This window comes from Chelonia mydas, chromosome 1, assembly GCF_015237465.2.
Source record: "Chelonia mydas isolate rCheMyd1 chromosome 1, rCheMyd1.pri.v2, whole genome shotgun sequence".
In the NCBI taxonomy this organism is placed as follows: domain Eukaryota; kingdom Metazoa; phylum Chordata; order Testudines; family Cheloniidae; genus Chelonia; species Chelonia mydas.
In genome coordinates, this window is record NC_057849.1 from 259,533,226 (window position 1) to 259,556,439 (window position 23,214).

Consider the following 23,214-nt stretch of genomic DNA (forward strand, 5'->3'; position numbering starts at 1 on the left):
TGCTTGTTTTGTTAAAATATTATATGTTTGCTGTTGAAGAAAAACATCCAGAATACATAACCTTGTTGTTTTAGTTAAATAAAACAATTTAAATGTCTGTCTGGTGAATCCTCCAAATATTAATGATTAACCTGTTGAATTGGAGATAGTTCACCTCCCACTGACTTCATAAATATCTGCTTCAATTACCTTTGGTAAATGAAATAACCAAACAATCATTCATTTTCTGGTATAGTGGTAAACTAATCTGAAAAGTTTTCAAAATAAATCACTTTAAAAACGTATAGTGTGTACCTTCTAAAAATAAAACCTACATCTATCTCTGAGTTGTGAAGAATATGTATTAGGGTTATAACAACCAAAGTTTTATGTAGAAATCCATGATTAAATCAAGTCTTCCTAACTAGTGATTTAAATCAATTTGATTTGATTAAATCAAATCCACTCTGTTTACAATTGATTGCCTCAATCCCTGAATCAAAATTAAGGATGTGCTGCTGATTGATAACAATTGTATAGTACATAGCTGCTGATAAATTTTAAGTTATTATTTTTGCGCATTCAAAAAATGTAGGTGACAAAATAGACTTTTGGAAGGAAAAACCCTTTTACATAAAAGTTCAAGTCAAAGATACACTCAGCCATTTCCATTTTGGAAATACAAATAATACAAACAGTTTAAAATCTTTCAATACATGCTGAGCATTCTAAACCAAATTATTCAGAGAAATATGGTTTAAGAAGATCTGGTCTCCTCTCATAAGGACCATCTGGAATGAACTGTCAATGAATTCACAGATGTAAAGACAACAAATTACCTCTGCTTCTCTCTTCTTTGCCCTGGCTTTCTCCACTTCATCCATTACTTTCTGGGACTCCTCCACATTTCCATCAGCTCCCAGCTGTTCTACTTTGGCCAATAGCTTCCCAATTTCTTCATTCAATTCATGAACTCGTTCAGCCTTGGAAAAACAAGGGGGAGCTCAATACTGGCAGGTTTTCGTGTGTTTCAGGTTTGGATTTTTCTCAGAGAAGCTAGAATATGCTTGTTGGGATTAATATCCAGAAGTCATTGATATATAAAATAAACTCTTTAAGGCTAAGTCAATGGACATACATGTGGATCAGAGATATTTGTATCTGAACAAGTAGTGTAGGCCCCACCCACCCTGTATTCTCCAACACGTATACTCCAGAGTAGGAAATCCACCCTGGATATTCACAAGTTATTAAATTTGCAAGTTAGGACATTTCTGCAGCTGTGTCTGGGATTTTTATGATGGTAACTGTTATGATGCAAGACTCTCAAGGCTGCTGAAAGGGCTATCTGCACTCTCCTTGCTTGGTCTCTGGTTATGCTCCCCTTCGAGACCATAAATTTGTTTAGAAATCCTGAACAATACAAAAATTGTAAAGTCATTGCTCTCTATCCAATAAATAGGTTTGCAGAATTAATATTTTAATATAACCATTCCTCCAAACATGTGCATGCACTCACTGGAAGGAGACTTGAATTTTTCAGTTACAAAAACTAGATGAGACATCATGAACCTCTAAGCTCTCTCAGCTGCTGAGATTCGGGACAAAAATGGAGTTATCACTTTTTCATGGCATGCTCCACCACAGAGACTGAAGTTTCCTGAAGGAGAAGTGGATGACTAGTCGTCTTCCTGTTTTTCCTTCTCCTTTCAGGCAGTGTTTCCCAAACAATGAGTCCTAACCAATGAGTGGGTTGCAGAAAGGTATTAGAGGAGTTATGTCCACGGCCAGATCACCGGGCCCTGGCCTAAGAACATAAGAAGGCCACATCTAGCTCAGTATCCTGTCTTCCAACAGTGGCCAATGCCCAGTGCCCCATAGGGACACAATCCCTGCCCATCCTGGCTAATAGCCATTGATGGACCTATCCTCCAAAAAGTTATCTAGTTCTTTTTTGAACTGTGTTATAGTCTTGTCCTTCACAATATCCTCTAGGATATTTTGCCTAGACAAATATACACTTATGGCCCAGAGGGGAGGCACCAGGATGGGGGAGTGGAGGGCTTGGAGAACGAGCCGAGCCTGCCCTGCACTCACTCTGTAGTGGCAGCTCCTGCCCTGGCTCCCCACTTTGGGAGTTGCAACCTGACACACAGGACTGCAGGGCCACTCACATCTGGCGAGCCAGGCTCGGCTTGAACAAACAGCCAAGCCCAGCCCCGTGGGACAAGAGTTGCTGCTGTGGGGTTGGTATGGGTCAGGCTCCCTCTCTAAACCAGATGTCCCCAAAATTGTGGGGTGCACCCCATAGGAGGGTGCGGAGGAACATTGAAGGGGGTGCAGTGGGCACAGGCCAGCCCCAGCTCTGCTCCGTCCCCAGTTCCCGTCTCCGTGCCTGGCCCCGTCCCCAGCCTTGGTGCAGCTCCACACGCAGCTGCCAGCCCCCACTGCAGCCTGGCTGCGTCTCCACTCCTGCCCCCAGCCTTGGCCCTTGGCCGCAGCTCCATTCCCACCACCCCCAGCTATGACCCCCCAGCCTCTGCCCCTTTACCCATGTCATCCTTTCCCCCCTCCCAGTCCAGTTGGGGGAGGGGCACGGGGTGGTGGTGAAGGGGAGCATGACCCTTAAAAGTTTGGGAACCACTGCTCTAAACTCCCACATGCACCAGGACAGGATTAGGGCTGTGGAGCCAGGGTTGAGGGTGCATATATGTAATGGTGGGTTTTATAAAAAAGGAGACAAAATGCTGTTGGGTGGGTCGCCTTAGTAAAAAGTTTGGGAAACAATGATTTTAGGAAGAGATTCGGGGAGGACAGGGTATCTCTCAAACAAAAATCCTCAGTTTGGGTGGCCTGTCAAAGCCTAAACTTCCTTCCTTCTGAAAATGGTTTGAATTTCACTAATGGGTAATCTCATTTGAATTCACCTCAGGTGCATTTGTGCTAAATAAGAAATGGTTACTTTCTGATAGAGGAAAATCACCCCAATTGTAAGTATTCCCTTAAGCAATCCAAAAGGGCTTTGCAGCATGTCAGGAACCAATTTTAAATGCTTACTTTAGCTGCAACTTCAGCACTGATCTCTTCTTGGGTTTCTGCTAGTCTTTTCTTAGCCACTTCAGTTCTTCTGTCACAGTCAGCAATGAATGACTGCAGGTGATCCATTGCCTAAAACATCAAAAGACTATCAGTGCCAGAAAGAACAAGCAAAGCCACCTAGACAAAAAAAATCTAGGCAAAGCCATATTTGAGAATGTGTGCGAATTACCTAATAAACTCCTTTTAGGTTCTCTTCACTAGGAAAAAAGGATCATTTTTAACCAGTGTTCAAGTCCTCAGAGAGCAGCCTAGAGTTTATCTCAAACCAGCCAATATGGGTTAAAACTAAAAATGCTTCATCATTGAGATTGTAAATTAGAGTTAATTAACATGGAGTAGTTTAACATGAGTTAAAAATATATCTTTATTTCTAGTGAATATAAGGCCTTAGGAGCTCACAAACGTGACTATTCTGTTAACCCAGATGCAAAACAGAAATATACTTTTAATTCTGTGGATAAGAATAGCATCCTAAAGCCTCTCTTCGAAACATACATTTGTTACTCCTGCAGGAATTCTGCATCACTGTGCACACATAGAATTCATGTCCTCCCGTGAATTTTTTTTTCTCTCCACAGAAAATACATTCTGTCGGGGAGGTGCTACAGTTATGTCTTTTGCCCAGAAGGGGCTGCTGTGGTGCCAAAACAAAGGGCAGTCACTCACTAGCCCAGGGGACTCAATGTGGCCCGCAGGGTTATTTTCTGCAGCCCGCCAGCTCCCCGCGCCCCAACCAGTGCTTACCTACAGTGTGTTGCCCTTGCTTCCAGGCATCGCCCCCTGCAGCTCCCACTGGCCGGGAACGAGGAACCACAGCCATTGGGAGCTTCGGGGGAGGTACCTGAAGGAATAGCCAGGGCAACACACACAGCCCTCTGCCCACCCTTCCCCCAGGTTCCAGCCGCTTCCCGGAGCAGCGCAGTGGCAGGGCAGACAGGGAGCCTGCCCTGCCCCCGGTGCACGCTGGGCTGGAGCCCGCCCCCCCCAAACCTCTCCTGCTGCCAAACCCCCTGCCCTGAGCCCCCTGCCGCACCCCTCCTGCACCCCAACCCCCTGCCGCACCCCACACCCCAACCCCCTGCCGAACCCTGCACCCCTCCTGCACCTCAACTCCCTGCCCTGAGCCCCCTCCTGCACCCCCGGGGGTAGGGAGGGGGCGGAGTTGGGGTGGGGATTTTGGGGAAAGGGTTGGAATGGGGGCAGGGAAGGGGTGGGAAGAGGCAGGGCAGGGGTAGGGCCTCATGGAAGGGGTCAAGTGGAGGCGGTGTCGGGGGCATCGGGGGAGGCGTTCCTCACAACACCCAGCTCGCAGAGCCAGGTGGAGGCGGCACATATGGGGGAAGGGAAAGAGAGCAGAGGCACACAGGGCAGGTCACAGACTGGGATTCAGAAGGGCCAATGGGGGAGGGGGGAGACAAACTAGGGTGGGGGCTGAATCAGAGTGGGGGTGAAGGGACACATGGGGACAGGGTAGCAGAGACACACAGGGATAGATGTGCCTGACTGAATGGGAGAGGCTAGGGGTCAGCCAGGGTCTGCATGGTGGAGGCTCCCCAACTCCCTATCACTCTCCCCTGCATCCCCCCCCCACCCCCCCAACTGTTCCATACTTCTCCCACCCACACCCAACAGCCTTCCAGGTTCACTCCCAGGCTCCTTCCCAGCAATTATGTCCCTCTCCCTCAGTTCCTCCGTTACCCCTGACTCCCTCAAGCCTTTGCACTGCTTCTGATGGGTGCGGGAACTACATTTCTGTACTGTAGTTCAAATGAATTATTAATCAAAGTTCTATATTAATACAGTACCACCTCAGAGTTCCCTCAGGAATGGAGGTTGTTTGCAGCTCTGAAATGCTTTTAACTCTGAACAAAATGTTATGGTTCTTCTTTCCAAAATTTACAACTGAATGCTGACTTAATACAGCTTTGAAACTTTACTATGCAGAAGAAAAATGCTTCTTTTAACCATCTTAATGTAAATGAAACAAGCACAGAAGCCATTTTCTTACCTTGTCAAATCTTTTTTTTTTTTTAAGCCCCCCCTCCCTCGTTTTAGTAGTTTACATTTAACACAATACTATCCTGCTTGCCTTTTTTTGGAGGGTGGTTGGGAGGGGATACCTCTACTGCTGCCTTATTGTGTACTTCCGGTTCCAAATGAGATGTGTGGATGACCTGTCAGTTCATAGCTCTGGTGTTTACTCTGAGGTTACTGTATGCCTAGTAAGGAACCTATTTGTCAAAAAAGCATTTCCTGAACCTTTTTCATTGTCTGTATTGTTACAGACATACTTGTTGATGGGTATTTTTAAATAAATTACTAAAATAATTGAAACTGGCATGATTATATTGTGTTATTTTGACAAAATAGGCAGAATTTTAAAATATTGTGTGCATAATTTGTGTATATATATATATATATATATATATATATATTTATATATTTTTTTTGGTGCACAATTCCCTCACGAGTACTTTGTGATTAGCCATTTGTGCACTATAATGAACCACAATCAGTTTTGAGACAGGAGTTGATGGCAAAAGTCAGATGACATCCAGAGTTATGGGGATAACAGATATGGTAACTTAACTGCCTAGCCACAAACACAATACTCAGGTCTAGCCACAGACTAGGTGCTTAGCTATTTATATGCCCCCATCATTGTAGTATCTAGATAATCATGCAAGAGCCCCACCCTCCAAATCTATCGCTTTGTGGACAAGATTTATGTTTTCTCTCTGTACTTAGCATGTTACATCTATTGTATGTGCATAACCAGTGGTAGAGAGAATAGTGTATTTTAAAGGCAAAAAACATACATCAAGCTCAAAGAAAAAGTCTTGTTCTTTGGATGCAATTTCATAATCTGCTCTTAATGCCAGGTCATGCACCTTCAGACATTCTCCAAGGTCCATCCTCTGAAAATAGACACAAATGATTATTTGGGGGTGGAGTGGGAGAAGAGGTATAGCTTAATCTGTAGGAGAAATATTACTATAAGTGGAGTGTGTATGATTTTTTCAATTGTAAAATATTGGAAATTAAACCATTTTTCTTAATGGAACTTCAGATAAGACTATTTTAGTATTGCTACAGGTTATTTCAGTATTGCTACAATAACAATGTAGCATTTGGAATGACTACAGCATGCAGGTGTCAGAAGAAATAAAGCAGAAAAATGACTAACATTAAGTCAGATCCTATTTGTGCTGTATGACCTGAGAACCATCATCTCCCACCCTATTTTAAAACATGCTCATTAACCAAAGTTCATGAAAAAGATTGAAGTAATAGACATCCTGTATTTAGCTAAACAATTTAAAAGGTCCAAGTCACTGCAGCACTGTTTTCAGCTAACTGGGTAATGGATAATCTGCAGTGACAGTTGTTGGCCCACACTAGGAGATAAATGACTTAGTCTTAATCATTGTTGAAACTGCTGTAATCTAAGCTTTCTTACAGAGAAGCGTTGTTTAGAACTGGACAGGTTAAATAAAAAGTCTGGCTGAAATCTCCCTCAAAAGATTTTGTGATGAGCGAGGACAAGTCAGCAGTCTAAGTGCATGTCTTAAGACTTAAGAAATAAAAAAAAAACAAACAAAAAACAAAAACCCCAGCCCCTTAAATAGTTTATCTTTCATCTAAAGTAGTACTAAAAGGATGCAGTGGGAAGAGGAAGAGGCAAAAGGAATGAGGTAGAAAATGAAATGGATTGAGCCATTGCCCATTATATGTTATGGAGAAAAATCCTGCAAGGAGCAGAGAATTCTTTTAAAGTGTGCCCATAAGGGTACACACAGCTAGCAGTTAAATTCTGTTTCTAATTTGAAATTCAGCTACAATAAAGCATAACATTCTAATTAAATTAGCTACCCATGAGTTTGTAAGGAGGCAAGACAAAGCAAGATAAACATAACCCAATCGATTCATACCAAGAGAAGGAACAAAGTGTTACCCAAAACACCATGTTTTTATGCTAAATGAGATTCTGCAAAGATGTGTCTGATTTTTCCCTCCATGTGAAAATACTTAAGACAACAAAAATAGGTTACCAACATCTTTATTTATTTGACTATATCACATAACATTTTTAAAAACAAAATGAGTAGAATTTTCCTTAAATCAACAATCTAACAATGAGAAATATGTAATCAATAAACTATGAAAAGTATCTGAGAAGAAACAATAATTTGTAATTTCTAAGCCACTTGTTGGCAGTGGCCATCCTGCTAAAACATGACCTCATGCATGCAACTGTCAGTATGCATGGAGAGACTTGACCATTGTCAGAGACTGGAAATAAGTCACTGCTCTGGTTTAACAACCAAAATAAAATCATAAAAATGAGTTTAAAGCATTTTTTTTTAAAATAAGCACAGTATTAACGGCAGGGGGAAATTTGAAAGTTACCTGATACTTGACTTCAATTGTCAAAGACAATTTCACTTTAACAAGATACCTAATGTATTGCCAGACGTTCAGAAATTACTAGCAGTATAAATTATTCACAAAAGTAAACATTTAAGAGAACAGTCTCCAATAGCTCACATCAGTGAAAAGTATGTTTAAATTTAACATTTTAAAATGTTTGTGGAGAAGTAAAGAACCCTAAATGTTCTTTCTTAGTTAAAAAAAACCCCAAGTTTTTAGTTCTTTACATACTCTTCATCTTGTTAATCTAAGGTATTTTTTCCATTTATGATTTTATTTAATTGTTGAGAGTAGCAAGAGGACTGGAGTTTTCCCTATAATTGCCACACAGAACTTTGTGACAATCATGTTGTTAGGTGACATAAGCAACTAAGAGTTAGTGGCCATGTAAGTTATTATGCAGGTCTGCTTTCCATGCTAGCAGATTCCAATTCTTTATTCAACTGGAGTTAGAAGATTTGATTACGAGAATAATGAATTATGTTTTGACAAATGTAATTAATCAACATTAGAAAGTGTCTGTCTTGCAGCCTCAGAAAGCACTGCACATTGTATCTAGAGCATTGTTGAAATTAGGACTAGGTAAAATTATAACCACTTAAGAGTTAAAACCTTGGGTTTAAAAGGGAACTATCAAATTTGTCAGCACTTTGGACAGAGTTCCCCCATTCCAGGTGTACACAAAACTTTACCTCAATCTGATGATCTGCAGTAATAAGTGATATGAAAATACTGACATAAGATCTGAAATATGTCCAGCATGAGATGGAGTGATAAAAGTAAATCTGAAAATTTTCCAATTCAGAGACAGAAGATTAGACTAAAAGGAAAATTACAAATTATACTTAGTTAATATATTAAAACACTAAAGCAATCAAAAACAACATTTTGCACATGAGAATATTCAGATTTAACGTTCTTACACCAAGCTTTGCAGACCTAAACAAAACCTGGCTAGATGACGTTGTTGTAGTTGGCTCAACAGACTTCAGCCAAGTAAACTGTGCAGCACAAGACACAGGGAACTCAGGCAGAAGGTATTGTTGGGCTTGTTGTAGCCACATTCACATGTAGGAGGTCTACAGCCCTAAAAGATAGTTATAAGCGGTCATCTGATTTTCAGGTCTTGGAATGGGGTTAATATTGGTACACTGGTCACTCTGAAACACCAAAGAGGCCTTTGCTGAACCAATCGGATTCTTCGCTGTGCTGAGGCACCAAGGCTGACAATGTTTGGTAACTTCACTGAAGTTAATGACTTCTGCATAGATTCAGGTTTTCATGGATTTCAGGTGCCATGACAACTAGGGCACTGTAAAAATTGGTTTGCAAATCAGCAGACAGAGCTAGATACCGTGTAGTCAAGTATTTGGAATGGGACTGGAGATGGAGAAAGAAAACGTTAATCAGGACAGATCTCTTATCTTCTGTGATTTGAGGTCAGGACACATCTTTCCCATAGGGACAGAGAGCATGTTGTGGTCGTCCATGCCTTAGAGGCTGATGAAACTTGAGGTTCCAGATGGCTCTGAAGTAATATATTGTTTGCCATCAGGCCACCATTGAAGGGTTGGGACTGAACAACAACCTTTTGTCCTCCATCATTGATACAGTGACCTTTAAATGTCCTCTTAACTTCACCCTTACAAGTCACGATGGTTTACAGAGGAAGGTAAAGGACAAGCAGAATGGCTACAGCACTGGAAGTCCCTGGCTGAATTTGATTGCAAATGTATAAGAGTATTTGCAGTCAGATGCAGGAACAGGGCAAGAGACAAAGAAGAGTTCTTCACCTCCACCACAGCATCTGCTAACTCTCTCACTGCAAACCGGATGTAAGCCCTTCACTAGCAAAGGCCAGTATGGCAATATTGAATTGGAGGCTATCAATATATCCATAAGGGAAAAAACTTCCTTAAGGACAAATGATGTCCTGCGATGGAGCTCTTGCTTCAGAAAATATTGCTTGTCATCAAATCTTGCCAACTATCCACATATGTAAAACCTTCCATTTTTCTGAAAAGGTCAGCAAAAAAGGTAGAAGCAGATTAAATGGCAATTTTTCAAGTCCTCCAATTTCCTAGTTTCAAGTCAGTCATGTTTTAGATAACTATTCATCTGTATTAAGAGATCCTACACATAAGCTCTTTCAGGAAACAGTTTTGCCACCCCTTCTGTGTAACATGTACATGAGGCCATCAGAGTTAGTAAGGAAATATGGACTGCACTGAATTCAGTATGCTCAGCTTTTCAATCACATTAGATCCAGCTGGTGCAATGAAATGAATAAACTCAGTGTCTTTATGAAGACAGAACAGAGGAGGGCAAAAGCTTGATGAGTATTAATTAAAACAAGATTGAAGCAGTGATGGTGGGTTGGGGATAGCAATTGAAAGATGAGTATAGGTACCCCTGGATGAGAGCATCCACCATTTGTACCCCAAATTCACTTTTGGAACTGTATGATTCAGAGCTGCTTTTGGCATTTTAACTAACAGCTGTAGCTAAACAGGTCTTTTCCAAGAATCTGGATCTAGTTAGAGTGAGATTTTGTTTCTGTTACAGATCTTGCTATCATCATTCACTTCTTTGCCACCTTGAGACAAGACTGGTATAATAAGCACTAAAGGGGGTTGCAAAGAGACTATTCAGAAACTGGAGCTAGTGCACAATATAGATGGCCGTATGATGAGCCAGCCATACTGTAGTAGCATATAACATCAATACTTCCAGGAGCAGCACTGCTTCCTGATAAGTTTCTGGGAGAAGTTCAAGGTGCCTTTTTAAAAAAAACCCACCAACCTAAGTCTTAAATGGTTTGGTATCTGAGGTACTGCATCTTTGTCTTCCACTGTGGAAGTACAGAAGAAAATAGGTACTCAAGCTGGAGCACGAAAGGGAGCTTTTTATGAGGTGTCTTCTATTATGGAATTCACTCCCTTTTTTGATCCAATAGAGCCAGAATTTTTTTTGTCTTCTGGATATGCTGCAAAGCTTATATTTTCTTGTAGGCACCAGAGGGGCGTGGAGACGGATGAGGATTTAAGTTATTTTATGACGTGAATGGGCAGAGTATCTATTTTTTGTGGGAGAGCTTACTAACTGGAAAAACTCCTGACTTGAAGTATTGTAAAGAACATTTTAGATTTTTAGTTAGGCATCAGATTTAAAATACCAATCTAGAGTTCCACGTTTCTCCACAGAATTAAACACCCACACACCCCTTTAATCTTTCCCCTATCTATACTTTCCTTTGGAATACATTAATTACAACATTACAGATTTTCACTACGATATAGCCTGCAACCATCCTTCCCCACTCTATCAGACATTGGGTGATTTCAGGCCAGTATTGCAAGGGTGTCTGCAATATTAGGATTTTACAGACCAGCTGCGTAAATACTAAAGTGTGAGCTCTGGCCAGTCATCTAGAGATTGGAGACTGACCAATACTAGGAAGGTGAAGTAAATGTAGTCAAAGCTCTGGCCCATTTTAACAAGAACCTTAAGAATGTACTTAACTTTCAACAACGTGAGTTGTCCTGTTAAAGTCAATAGAACTACTCATGCGCTCAAAGTTAACCATGTACTTAAGTATCTTGATAATTTGGAGCCTCTAGCCATATGGTCCTATCCTGCAAGCCTCCTGGAAGGTGTTAAGTGCCATGGCTTCAAGAGATGTTGAAGGTACTCAGCATCTTGCAGGATCAGACCTACATAGTGTACTTTATGGTAGGCATATGGAATGTGCAAAATGTGAGACAAGGTGCTCGCTGGCCCATAATGAAAAACGAAGCATAAGAGGTTCATCAGTTGTATATGGAATAGCAATTCGCAAGACAACATGCAGTATTTTTGTGGCATGCCTGAGTATCTGATAGGGAAGTATGGTCAATCTTAATGTGGCAGAGTTAAGATTATTGCAGGAAAGCAAAAGTGAATTTCCTCAATTTCAAGGCTTTAGTGTTTGCGTTTTTTTTAAACAACATTTTAATAATTTCTTGAACATATATTATTTATAACTTATGTATAAGCCCCTTCATTTTCAGTTTAAACTGACTTTTACCAAAAATTTCCCACATTTTACAAAAAGTATTCATTTTTTCCCGATTTTTACTCTACTTTTCTAAACAAACAGGCAGGCACACGAGCTCTGAAGTGCACACACACATCTGATTGTACGGATGAATCTCACACCCATCACGTACACATTTCAAGTTGTTAGCAGATAACAGTTTAAATATTTGACACACTAAAATGAGAAGAAAGTGAAAATCTGTGTCAGAATATGTTTCAGAACACATGCAAATATTCAAAAGTTTAAACACAAAACAGGAGAAACAAAACAAAATAAAAACAGGAGAAATGGATGAAGTGGAGTGTATGCACTGCAAATGGGGTAGCCCAATTATTAAATGTAAATATTTATAGGCTAATGGTTCTAAGTCTACAACAGTGAACTATTTATTCCAATGAAAAGTTTTATTTGGGGATTGGAGACATATTGTTATCTTAAACTCAGAGGTGGCATTATTTTAGTTCTGCAGCAAACCACACTGATGAATGGAATTCAAAGCATTAATCTACTGAATACCTTTCCCCCCCGCCTTTCCACCCACCAAAATAAACCCCAGTATTTACCCAGAAAAATTATTAATGGTTTTTTGCACTGATTTGCACCCGTTTTTTGGGTAACACACACTGATAAATTCCCGGAAAAAATTAAATAAAATAAAAACTGAAAACAAAGGTCTCTACCTATGTATTAATGACCTTATCTTTATTAACTATTTGTCTGAAACTTTTCTTACTTTTCATTTTATTATTCTGATATTTCACTATTTATACAGAAATTTGAAACATAACACTGTAAAGACATGTATAAGCTCTATAGGTTTTGATTTGCAAACCTTGTAAAGTACACAGAGGCCAACACAGTGCTTAAACCTGCAGGCTGCTTGTAAGCTCCATACCACTAATTATAGCTTAGAAACTCCACCAATATTGTGTAGAGTTTGTAATACTAGAGAGGGAAAAATACTAAAGAATTCAGGACTTCTTTTTAAAAAATGGAAAAATTAAGCCTGTTTACTAGTTTTCATTGGGCTTAAAAGGCATAAAAATAAGTCTGAAGCCTTTAGGACAAAGTACTTCAGATATAAATGGTCAAAAAATTTTTATATAAACAGGTTGTTAGCAAGAGAAACATGACTCTTCTATTTGGAAAGACTCATAACTGGAAAGAGCTGGGTCAATTAATCTCAAACTTCCTAAAAATTCTCTTGTGTCTGAAATGTATGGGTTAAGCCCTGTATCCACATAATGCCTGAGATGAACCCTGTGCCCATATAGTCAGATTGAAGGAGCAGGGCATCAGTATACAAAACATCAATCTGAAAGAAGAGTTTTTGTGAGAGAAAAGAGGAAAATGTCAAAACCAGGTTTAGAAGAGACATTGTTTTATATGGAGTCACTTTCTGTGGCCCATGATAACTAATATATTACAGCTTACCGCATGATATAGTATTACCTGTAAAGAACTTGAAGACTGCTTTGAGTAAACAGACATTCACATAGAACAGAATACACTGGGTTTTTTTTTAACCTTAATTTTAACTTTTTCAAATAGGATCTATTCTCTTACTTCCATTGTTCCACTGTGTACTAGAGTATACAATAAAAGTTCCTCTTCCCCCTCTCCTTGCCAGCTTCTCCTGCTGGAATATACACAGCTGACTGTGTGATCCATGCAGTGGCTTTCAAAGTAGAGCTGGGCAAAATTTTCAGATGAATAGTTTGTTCAATGAAAAAGGAAGTTTCAGGTTGACCAAAACTATTCATGAATATATTGACCACACACACACACACACACACACACACTAAACACTGCAGTAATGTCAAAACAAAATGTTTTGTCCCAAAATTGTTTAGACTTTCAGGCATTTTGACAAAAGGAAAGGATTCACGAAACAACCAGAGGAGGAGCCTCCCTTGTAAGCTTTAGATCAGTAGTTAGGGTGCACTCACATGTGATTTGGGAGTCAAGTTCCATTCTCCACTCTACCTGATGAAGAGAGCCAATATACGACACCCGAGTTCAAATCCCTTCACCTCATCAGGCAGAGCAGTCAATTGAACTCAGGTCTCTCACATCCCAGATGAGTGACAGCTCAACAGTCATCAAAAGAATCTCCCATAATATCCTGGGTCTGGCCAGAGTAGCAGATTCTATATACAAAACATGAAACTACAGGTAAGAAAAGTAGTTTTATCCTTTCTCCATGGTAGCATTCATCACTCTAAGCAGTAGTTATGGGAAATGGCCAGAAGTGCACAAACTCCCTTCCAAAAAATATGGACAGAGATGTACATTTTAGAGATCCATTGCTCTAAGAGGAAGACAGAAGCAGAAGATCCACTTGTGTCTGAGTGTTTTACTTGTTCCCCAATCAAAGCAAGAGCATATCTGATGTATGGTGAGACCATTTATAAGTGATACAGCTTTGCATTTGTTTTATTAGACAAAATTGAGAGAAGGCTAGGAGATTCTGCATACGAAAACAGCAGGTGAGAGACAAATATTAAGGCCTAGTAGTTTGCCAAAGATATGAACAGAAGGCTTTTCAAGGCTACTGGTTTAGTCATATGAAGCACTGTAGCTTCCTGCTTGCAAAGCCAGCAAGTCACTGGTGGAGTGAGCATTATTTCCTTTCAGGAGCTCCTGATCGGACTTGAAATCATTTTTTTAAAACATATGGCTTTATACCAAATACAGTTTTATACCCCTTAACCACACACAGAATACGAAGTTGATATTCCAACCTGTTTGAAGGATTAGCAATGAAAGAGAATAGCAATCTAAAGTGTTGCCATCTCTCAAGATTTTGTCATGAGACTAGCAATACTTGATGGGTTTTTCTTTTGTATTTAATTTAATTTAAAGCCCCTGTTCTTGGAATCATTATGCAAGAATCTCTGCTTCCACAAGAAAAAAACAGTTTCTTGCCCTCATGGCTGGGGAGAAAAGCTTGAAGATATGAATTCTAAAGGCTCAAAACCAAAAGACAATTAAAAATCTCATGATTTTTAAGCAACTCATGATTTGGAGTCCAACTTATTTTTGAATGTTAGCAGCTAGTAAAACTGGAGTGCTCATCCAACTGTGCAGAAATAGTCTTTGTAGGGGCAAAATCAGAAATAAGTCTGAAAACCACCTCGTCTGCATGTAGGGTCACTTACTAGAGAGATACTCTCCTAGCTGAAACAATGGCCAGTATTATAAGGGACTTTAAGTTCACAACATGGTTAACGCTTCTGCCCTCTGTTCAAAGGATGTCTTTGACAGAGCCCAAAATACTCTGTTTAGCTTCCATTACTCTACTTTGAATGCCCAACAGAAGCTCCGTCCTAAGAAATTGCTTTGGAGAAGCAAGACATAAGAGGATGCAAAAGTAGGAAACAGAAGAAATTGTGTACATTGTTTCGAATACACAGACTTGAACTCTCTTGAAATTCCATCTTAGAATTTACAGAAGCTTTACAGGTCATCTGGAATTTCATCTGAAAAGTCAGCCAAAACAGGTTAATCCCCCTGAGAAAGCACTAGGAAAACAACCTCTCCAAAAACAGTCCTGAGAAGTTGAGTGAAGTCCTTTCAAAGTGTGAAAGGAAATCAAGCAATTCCTTAGAGCATCCATGGCTCAAAAACACTATCAGTATGGATCCCAAGTTATACATGTAGAGATCTGGATTATTCAGAGGAACTTTATGAATGGTCTTTGATCCTCAGGAAAGTCTACATACAGGGTTTCTGCCAACATATGTAATATTCAAGGAGACCCTAGTCAAGGGAGAAAAAAGAAATCAGGATGACTAACACCTTTTCCTGATTGACCACTTGGCTATTAAGCCAGACAAGATCACGTATAAGCCTACAGGTCTGCCCACCACTGCGTTTCTCTGTCTTGTGTTCATATGAATGTCCACACACACACACACAGGTTTCAGAGTAACAGCTGTGTTAGTCTGTATTCGCAAAAAGAAAAGGAGTACTTGTGGCACCTTAGAGACTAACCAATTTATTTGAGCATAAGCTTTCGTGAGCTACAGCTCACTTCATCGGATGCATACTGTGGAAAGTATAGAAGATCTTTTTATACACACAAAGCATGAAAAAATGGGTGTTTACCACTACAAAAGGTTTTCTCTCCCCCCTCCCCACTCTCCTGCTGGTAATAGCTTATCTAAAGTGGTTACTCTCCTTACAATGTGTATGATGATCAAGTTGGGCTCCCCCCCCACACACACACCAGACCCACTCTCCTGTTGGTAATAGCTTATCTAAAGTGATCACTCTCCGTACAATGTACATACACATTGTAAGGAGAGTGATCACTTTAGATAAGCTACTACCAAGGGGGGGGGGACGACCTGAATTTGTGCTGGAAATGGCCCAACTTGATCATCATACACATTGTAAGGAGAGTGATCCCTTTAGATAAGCTATTACCAGCAGGAGAGTGGGGAGGGGAGAGAGAAAACCTTTTGTAGTGGTAAACACCCATTTTTTCATGCTTTGTGTGTATAAAAAGATCTTCTATACTTTCCACAGTATGCATCCGATGAAGTGAGCTGTAGCTCACGAAAGCTTATGCTCAAATAAATTCGTTAGTCTCTAAGGTGCCACAAGTACTCCTTTTCTTTTTACACACACACACACACACACAGAATGTCAACAGGGCAGGGGGAGAGGAATTGTGTGTATGTAGCATGAAAAAACTGCACTTTGCCGATCGGATTAGCCACAGATAGCTCAATTTAAAGGAGACTCCATCTGGCCACTAATAGCTTAAAAACCTTGTGGTTGAACTCCCAATCCTCTACCGCAAAAACCAGTCAATATACAAGTCTGACCTTAGGACATATGCTGCTGTGAACAAGAGAATTCGAGTCCATCAGAATCTTCTGAAGGAACAAAGTTCGGTAACCCTTTCTTGATTCTTCCCCAGAAGTCAGATATATCATGATTTTCCTATGGACTGTAATATATTCTGCAGAATCTCATGGACATTTCTCAAGGGCAATAATTAGTCAGACAAACTACAAGTTTTTATGTTCCCCTTTTAATGGTGCTGTAGCTTCCTGAAATGGTCATTTCCCCAGAACCATGAGAAAGTTCATTTGAACTCCTGCTCTTAAAGAAGGCTTCTCAGTAAACAGCAGGATACAGGATAGGTCACAAAGGCTTTTCTCTGGGGATTCCCTTCCAATGCTCCTAATGAAGGGAGTAAGTTACTCAGTTTTTCGTTGGGTTCAGAGCTACACTGTGGGAGACTCTCAGTATCTTGAGGATTCCCTTTGAATGAGGTGGAAAAAGTGTTGCTGATAAAAATATTTAGGAATATGGAGATATGTCTTGAGGGGACTGATTCTCCTGAGGTGCCTTGGTTAGAAGAGATGAACTCGACATTAAATAATCTAACAATGCAACATTCAGAGTAGGGAAGTCCAGAAAAAGACAGAAGTCTTCGATGCACTTAATGAGAACGCACACATTTAAAAATAGACTAAGCTTTTTCATTCTTCTTGAACCAGGAAGTTTGGCCCACACCAAAAATAGGAGTTTTTATGATCAGTATAGGACTTCGAAGCTCATCTGTAGATTAATGGAAACTAGGCCAGGAAGGTGCTTGTCAGAGCAACCTTTTAATAGATTTGTGGGGGGGTGGGGGGGGAGATGATTTTCTGAGCAATTTAGTGTTTCACAACGCATCTGAATGTTGTATTGTTATGGCCCACATACCTCTCCCAGCTATTGACAGTAAAAGGGATTTGCAGAGAATCTTATCACATCATGGATAGCCTTACAGAAAATAAATCAACCAACAGATATTAACTCCCCCGTGCCCCCTTTCTTCATATTTCCTATAATAATGAATTAAGGAGAGGGTAAAGGTGGAGCAATACATGTGGTTATACATAGACCATCATTGTTTTCTAACCTGCTAGCACACAGAAAGATTTGAGAATAAGAAGTAGTGTATTAGCCATGGTATTCCTGGAGTGCTACAGAAAGTCTGATTGCTGAACATGACTAAAAAAGAATGAAGCTTGAAGTGAGTCAGTGACTTGGGGATCAACTGCTTTACATTTTTAGAAGGCTTGGGGGTGAGGGGGAGTGGAGGACTGTTGAGCTCACTGTAGAGATAACAATGCTCTTCCAAACCAGGACAAAACTTTGTTATGCTAAAGTAAGGAAAAGTCTGTTTTAGGAAATGAGGAAAGAGAGTTGGAACACAAATGCCTGTGTAATCCGGTGAAGCTAAAGATGTGCTCTGTAAATGTCCTTTCTGTTCTAGGTTCAGCTACTTAGAATCCACTACCTTCCACACTGTTAGGAGAAAAGCTAAGTCCTCCAAATCAGCCCCATAACTTATTTATTTTGCCCTTTTTCCTTCTCCTCAATTTCTCTCATTCTCTTCTCTTTCTGCTTTCGTAAAGGCCACTTCAGAGAAGGGATGGATAGAGCTGCAACTCCTAGATCACGAATACAGAGAATGCAAGGATTACTAATGGGTAAATCTGTGTATTTGTGTTCTGTGAGCCCTTTGTGCACCTTAGAATACTGTGGAGAAGGGCCCTAAAAGGGTCTATGACCATCCCTTAGGAATTAAGGTAAACTGAACCAGCCACCATGTCTACCAGGGAAATACACTGAGGGACAGGTGCATTATCCATCAAATCTACTAATTTCAGTTCTTCTGTCTTCCAACAAGTCCTTACGTTGTTTCCAAGCTCCATTTAGGAAAATCTCTCTGAAGGACATGCTTAACGATGAAAAGAGAAGGCATAGAAAACTGGTGAAGAAATATGAAACAAAAAATTCAGGTTCTGCCTCAGATGGCCCCCCAAAAGCCTTTTCCAGTGCTGCTACTCAATAGGCCGGGGGGGGGGGGCTGCCTACGTGTGGCACACCCTTTGATTATCACTCTGAGTCATAATACTTCTACTACTTCTAGCACTGGAGAAGTGCTGCAGAAATCCACCAGGCTAAGGGAGCCCTCCTGCTACCTTTCAATACTTAAAAGTTATGAAAGGGAGAGATGACGGCAAAAAAATCCACCCAGGAAAGAGTAAGCAGAGGAACCTCTGGCTCAGCATGTGGAGGCAAAAAAACTACCAACAACCAGGATAACATAAGCAGAACAGTGCCAGAACAGGTGGTGATGGTATCAAGGATTTTTTTTTTTAAACCTCCTTCAAGATCAGTGGAAATGGCAGAATACCTGGAAGGAGAGGCCATTGTAGTGGATCCTACAATGGAAAGCACTGCTTTCTCTACATGAGACTTCATGCACAATTTACATCATAGCTTCTATTACAAGATATTTAATATTCAAACATTCATTCCTTCTCTATAACCTCTAACACACACACACTTTGGCTATGTACAAAGTTGGCCAAACTATCCCACAACACTACAGGGAAAACTAAGGCGGACATTTTAAAAAAACAGTCAAGTTAACTTAAATGTCAAAAAGAGGTATGTTGCAGGCATAATTAAGATTGAAACAAAAGAACGGATTTCTGTTATTGTTTCTGTAAACAAAATACAAGATTAAGTTACATACAGTTCCAGAGAGGACATCATGAGGGCAGCAGTTTAGGAGGTGGCTCTTGCACACTCGGTCATCACTGAATTTGATTCGCTGACGAGTAGTGTCCCCTGAAATATAGAAATGAAGACACTCCAGGTTAGACAAATGGAGAAGCCAGCCTGCTTTTGCAAGTTTTACGTTCAAAGTGTTAACAATTCCTTTACCCCAAAATGAACAAAGAAACCCTACTGGAAGCTAAAATTTAAAGGACTGAGTACCCTTTAATCCACACCCAAACATTAATTATGCATTAAATGTTTACATACTATATGCTGCTGTTTAAATGTAAGTGTAAGCTTCCACTTTTTCAACTGTTTTTAATATATTTTTTCTTGAAAAAAGCAGTGTATTAGGTAAAAACACTTTGCTAAGATAGCATCAATGTAAAATGCTATATAGGTGTCCGTTCCAGATTTTGTGTAAACTACCATAATAGATTTGTACTTGGCAGTTAGCATATAACAGTCTTACAAACATATAATAATACACACTTAGAGCCTCCACTGAGCACCATCTGCCATTTCTTCCATTACTTCCTTCTTGGATGCAAAGCATCCCCTTACTTCTGATGGGGCAGGGTAAATAGAGGGCAAAAGAAGGGATTAAGTGATTAGAAACCTGAAAGAACCAGTCACACAAATAGACATTGCCTATATGTAACATTACTTTTACAGAAGCTTGCAACCCCCATGTCATAGACCCCATCTGCTGCATGTTGCTGAGCTGGAAGCATTTTAATTCTATTTTCATAATGGTGTAGCTCCTGCATCACAGCAGAAGCATCAACCTGCTTACCACACAATGAGGTCCAATTGCAAGTTTAAAAAATCCCATCTGTGAACAAGGTTGGATAGTTCAGTTCCAAATAACCAATTATTGGGGATGTTTTTTATTGCAGGATTTGTTTTCCTTAAAAAGTCAAAATGGAACAGTCACTATTCCATTTCTGGAAGTGAGGTCACTCAAAGATTTTTTTCCTGTAGAGATACAGGAGTTATAAAACATCTCAAAATCTCACAGGGTGTCTATCTACGCATTAAAATACAATAAGCTCCTAACATCACTATTAAATGAAAACCTACTGGTGAATTACTGAAGCAAGGATAGCTGTTGGAGAAAAAGTACAATGAGTTCAGTTTGCAACTTTTTCCCATCCCATTACCAAAGTACTTTAAAGAGGGTGGATATATTTGCAGTTATGAATGTAGTCACTTCTCCATTCTAATAAACCTGAAACATCTCCGAATTTTAAATCTATGAAATGGTTCAACAAGCCCAATCCATTTGTTAACTATACAATAAAATGGTCATGCCCTTCATTCTATTATGTAATCTCATTTTTAAATATCACTGCTATGCACAGGAAACTAAAACGTAACATTTTCAGATGGGCTGAACTTCATTCAAGTTGTTAAACAACTGAAAATTTCCAGAACAAGACACACTTAATTTGCCTGTAGGATGCAACACAATCTTAAAACCAGTAATTCACAGGCTAGAACAGCTTCGGAGCAGTTCAACAATAGGTTTTCTAGAGGCTAAGTCTTCAGTTTTAATAGGTTATTTGTAAAACTAAAAATTTAGAATAATCCCTTATTCAATCACGCCTGCTACTGCAGTAAAAGGCTTTTTTGGGGGTCCATTTTTTTTTTTAAAAACACATAACTGCGTTTGTTCCACATTCATTAACACATCTGAAAAGTTAGTGATAACTCACGGCTCGGCGAATGCGGGGCCTTTCTGACACTCCCTTGCAGATTGAAGTAGGCAGGCAAAGATACATTGAACCTTTATAAATAAAACAAGGGGCCAGATTGTTCAGTTTGTATAGAATAGACTCTGCCAGCAATTTCAACACAGCATCTAGAAATACATGTTGACTGTAAAGATTCTTGTACATAACAAATGAACAAAACCAACTGGAGTGTTTAAAAAAAAAAAAAGATAGCTGATGGCCTACTAGAACTACCGAGAGGGATACTGAGACTGGGGAGTAGCTAAAGGACTTATGTTCCTCAGGCCTAGGGAGATAGGAGTGTTTTCAGAGATGTCACGAAGCTCCAGAGGGAGCATTCTTTGTACCTTTCCAACAATCAACCGCTGATTGTACAGCAGCAATGTACTCAGTCTCTCTTGCCTTTCCATTTACATAACATGTGAGATTTAGGAAGAAGGGATGGGAGAATACAGAGAAAACAGAGGTACACCTCTACCCCAATATAACGCGACCCGACATAACACAAATTCGGATATAACGCGGTAAAGCAGCGCTCCTGGGGGGCGGGGCTGCGCGCTCCGGTGGATCAAAGCCAGTTCGATATAACACAGTTTCACCTAAGATTCACGGTAAGAATTTTTGGCTTCCGAGGACAGCGTTATATCGGGGTAGAGGTGTAGCTACAAAAATGAACGCATGAGTGACAACAGCTTTAAGAAACTGTTCCACATTTACATTCTAGTCACTATTTATGGATTCTGTATTATGACTTCACTCTAGTACCTAAATGTTTCCTGGGTAAGTTAGATCCACATATAGCATTCTGTTCTTCTCTTTTCTCTGGTTATAAAAGACTGGTTTAATATATATTTGGATTTTTTTTAATCAACTCTGCTGTTATCATAGAAAAGCTTTCTCAAAGAGAAGGCTCTTGCAACATATCCTAAAAGGTGGTTAAGTTCTGAGTTAGTTCATCTGAGAGCTCATTCCACAGCTAGATCCCCTTGAATACTCTGTCTCAAGTGTTTTGTGAATTGGTGCTTTCCGAAAACTGCACAGATGTCTTCACACATCATAGAAGAAGATGCAGTCACAGCAGTCTACTCCTAACCCATTGATGACCTTCTGCTACGAGAAGGTGAGGGCTCATTTTGTATGTGTCTTTGCTGGGTAAGGTGTGTGAGAGGGGAGAAAAAGACAAGAAACCACCAAATGTCTGGGGCTCAGTCTGCTACAAAGGGAGAAACCTTGTGAGAATTATTTTTGTAATGCAATAGCAGATGTTCGTTCCCAAAGCTTTCCAATAACCAAGTGATTTGGGTGTGAATAAGCCAAGGTTCACAAGAGTTCTACTAATCAAAATGAATGTTCCTCTTGGTTTGATTGGATTTAATTAAGCAGCCACAGCATTCACTTTAATATGTTACCATATGAAAACAGTCACTAAACAAACCTATGAAATATTTATGAATATAACCTTGTGTTTTCACAAGGGGAAAAAAATCTAAATGCAAGCAGTAATAATTTTAAAGTGTTTTAAAATTATCCTAACTGATTAAATACAATTAAACCCCTTTGTAAGCTGTAGCCTAGCTTTTTGATTGCACCACACTGCCTTTTTTTTTTTTAACCTTGATTCCATTGTGTTTCACATTTTTCTGAGATAAAAAAACTCAGTTAAGTAACTTGTTTTTTGTAATTAGACATATGTATTGAGGCTAAGCTTACTGGAGACCACCAAAGCCTTATTTTTTTTGTTACTATTCTAATAAATTAGTCTTTTAAAGTATTTGATTATTTTTGATATTGGTCAATTGACAAGTCAGATATTGTCAATTATTTTTGGACTAGTCAAATGACCAACCAACCCTATTCTTAACCTTGCTCCTGCAGAGTATTACATGGTTGATCTTCAGGGCTTACACTTATTAAAAATGTAACGTTAATGTATTAATGTGTTACAGCAATCAGCATCTATTCTATTATGACCCATTTCAGTGCTCCCAATTGGACTTTATTTATGTTGATTGACAGTGGATTAATATGGAAAATCAAAAGGATTGATTTAATTCAACTAAAGAAACAGCAGCTTCAGTTTTATACAAGATATCTGACCCAAACCATATTTCTGTGATGTATTACACTAGGGGTGAGTGGGAGAAGAACTTTAAATGGGAATGAAGCTATTCAGGAAAAAAGCCAATTCTCAAGGATGCTTCTATGCTTATCCATCTCATTTCCTGAGATGCATGTACACAACACCCCTCTTAGTATTAATACACACATCAGGAGGAGACCAGACCCCAAACAATGGCAGTAATAATGCAACAG

At 39.8% G+C, this 23,214-nt stretch overlaps 1 protein-coding gene across 7 annotated transcripts in view; it reads right to left on the bottom strand.

Moving 5' to 3' along the window:
- Positions 1-23,214, bottom strand: part of LOC102941729 (putative RNA-binding protein Luc7-like 2) — a 59,308-nt gene that overhangs the window by 26,871 nt on the left and 9,223 nt on the right. For 2 of the 7 annotated variants that reach the window (XM_007064066.4, XM_037883236.2), the window contains exons 2-5: positions 19,140-19,234; positions 5,898-5,996; positions 3,037-3,147; positions 819-962 (exon numbers count right to left, since the gene is read on the bottom strand). In XM_007064066.4, the coding sequence (XP_007064128.2) occupies positions 819-962; positions 3,037-3,147; positions 5,898-5,996; positions 19,140-19,234 (449 nt within the window). Of the gene's footprint in view, positions 1-818; positions 963-3,036; positions 3,148-5,897; positions 5,997-19,139; positions 19,235-19,657; positions 19,732-20,883; positions 20,955-23,214 lie in introns of those variants that run through there. The other 5 variants (XR_005223036.2, XM_037883215.2, XM_027826455.3 and 2 more) reach the window with 5 other exon arrangements.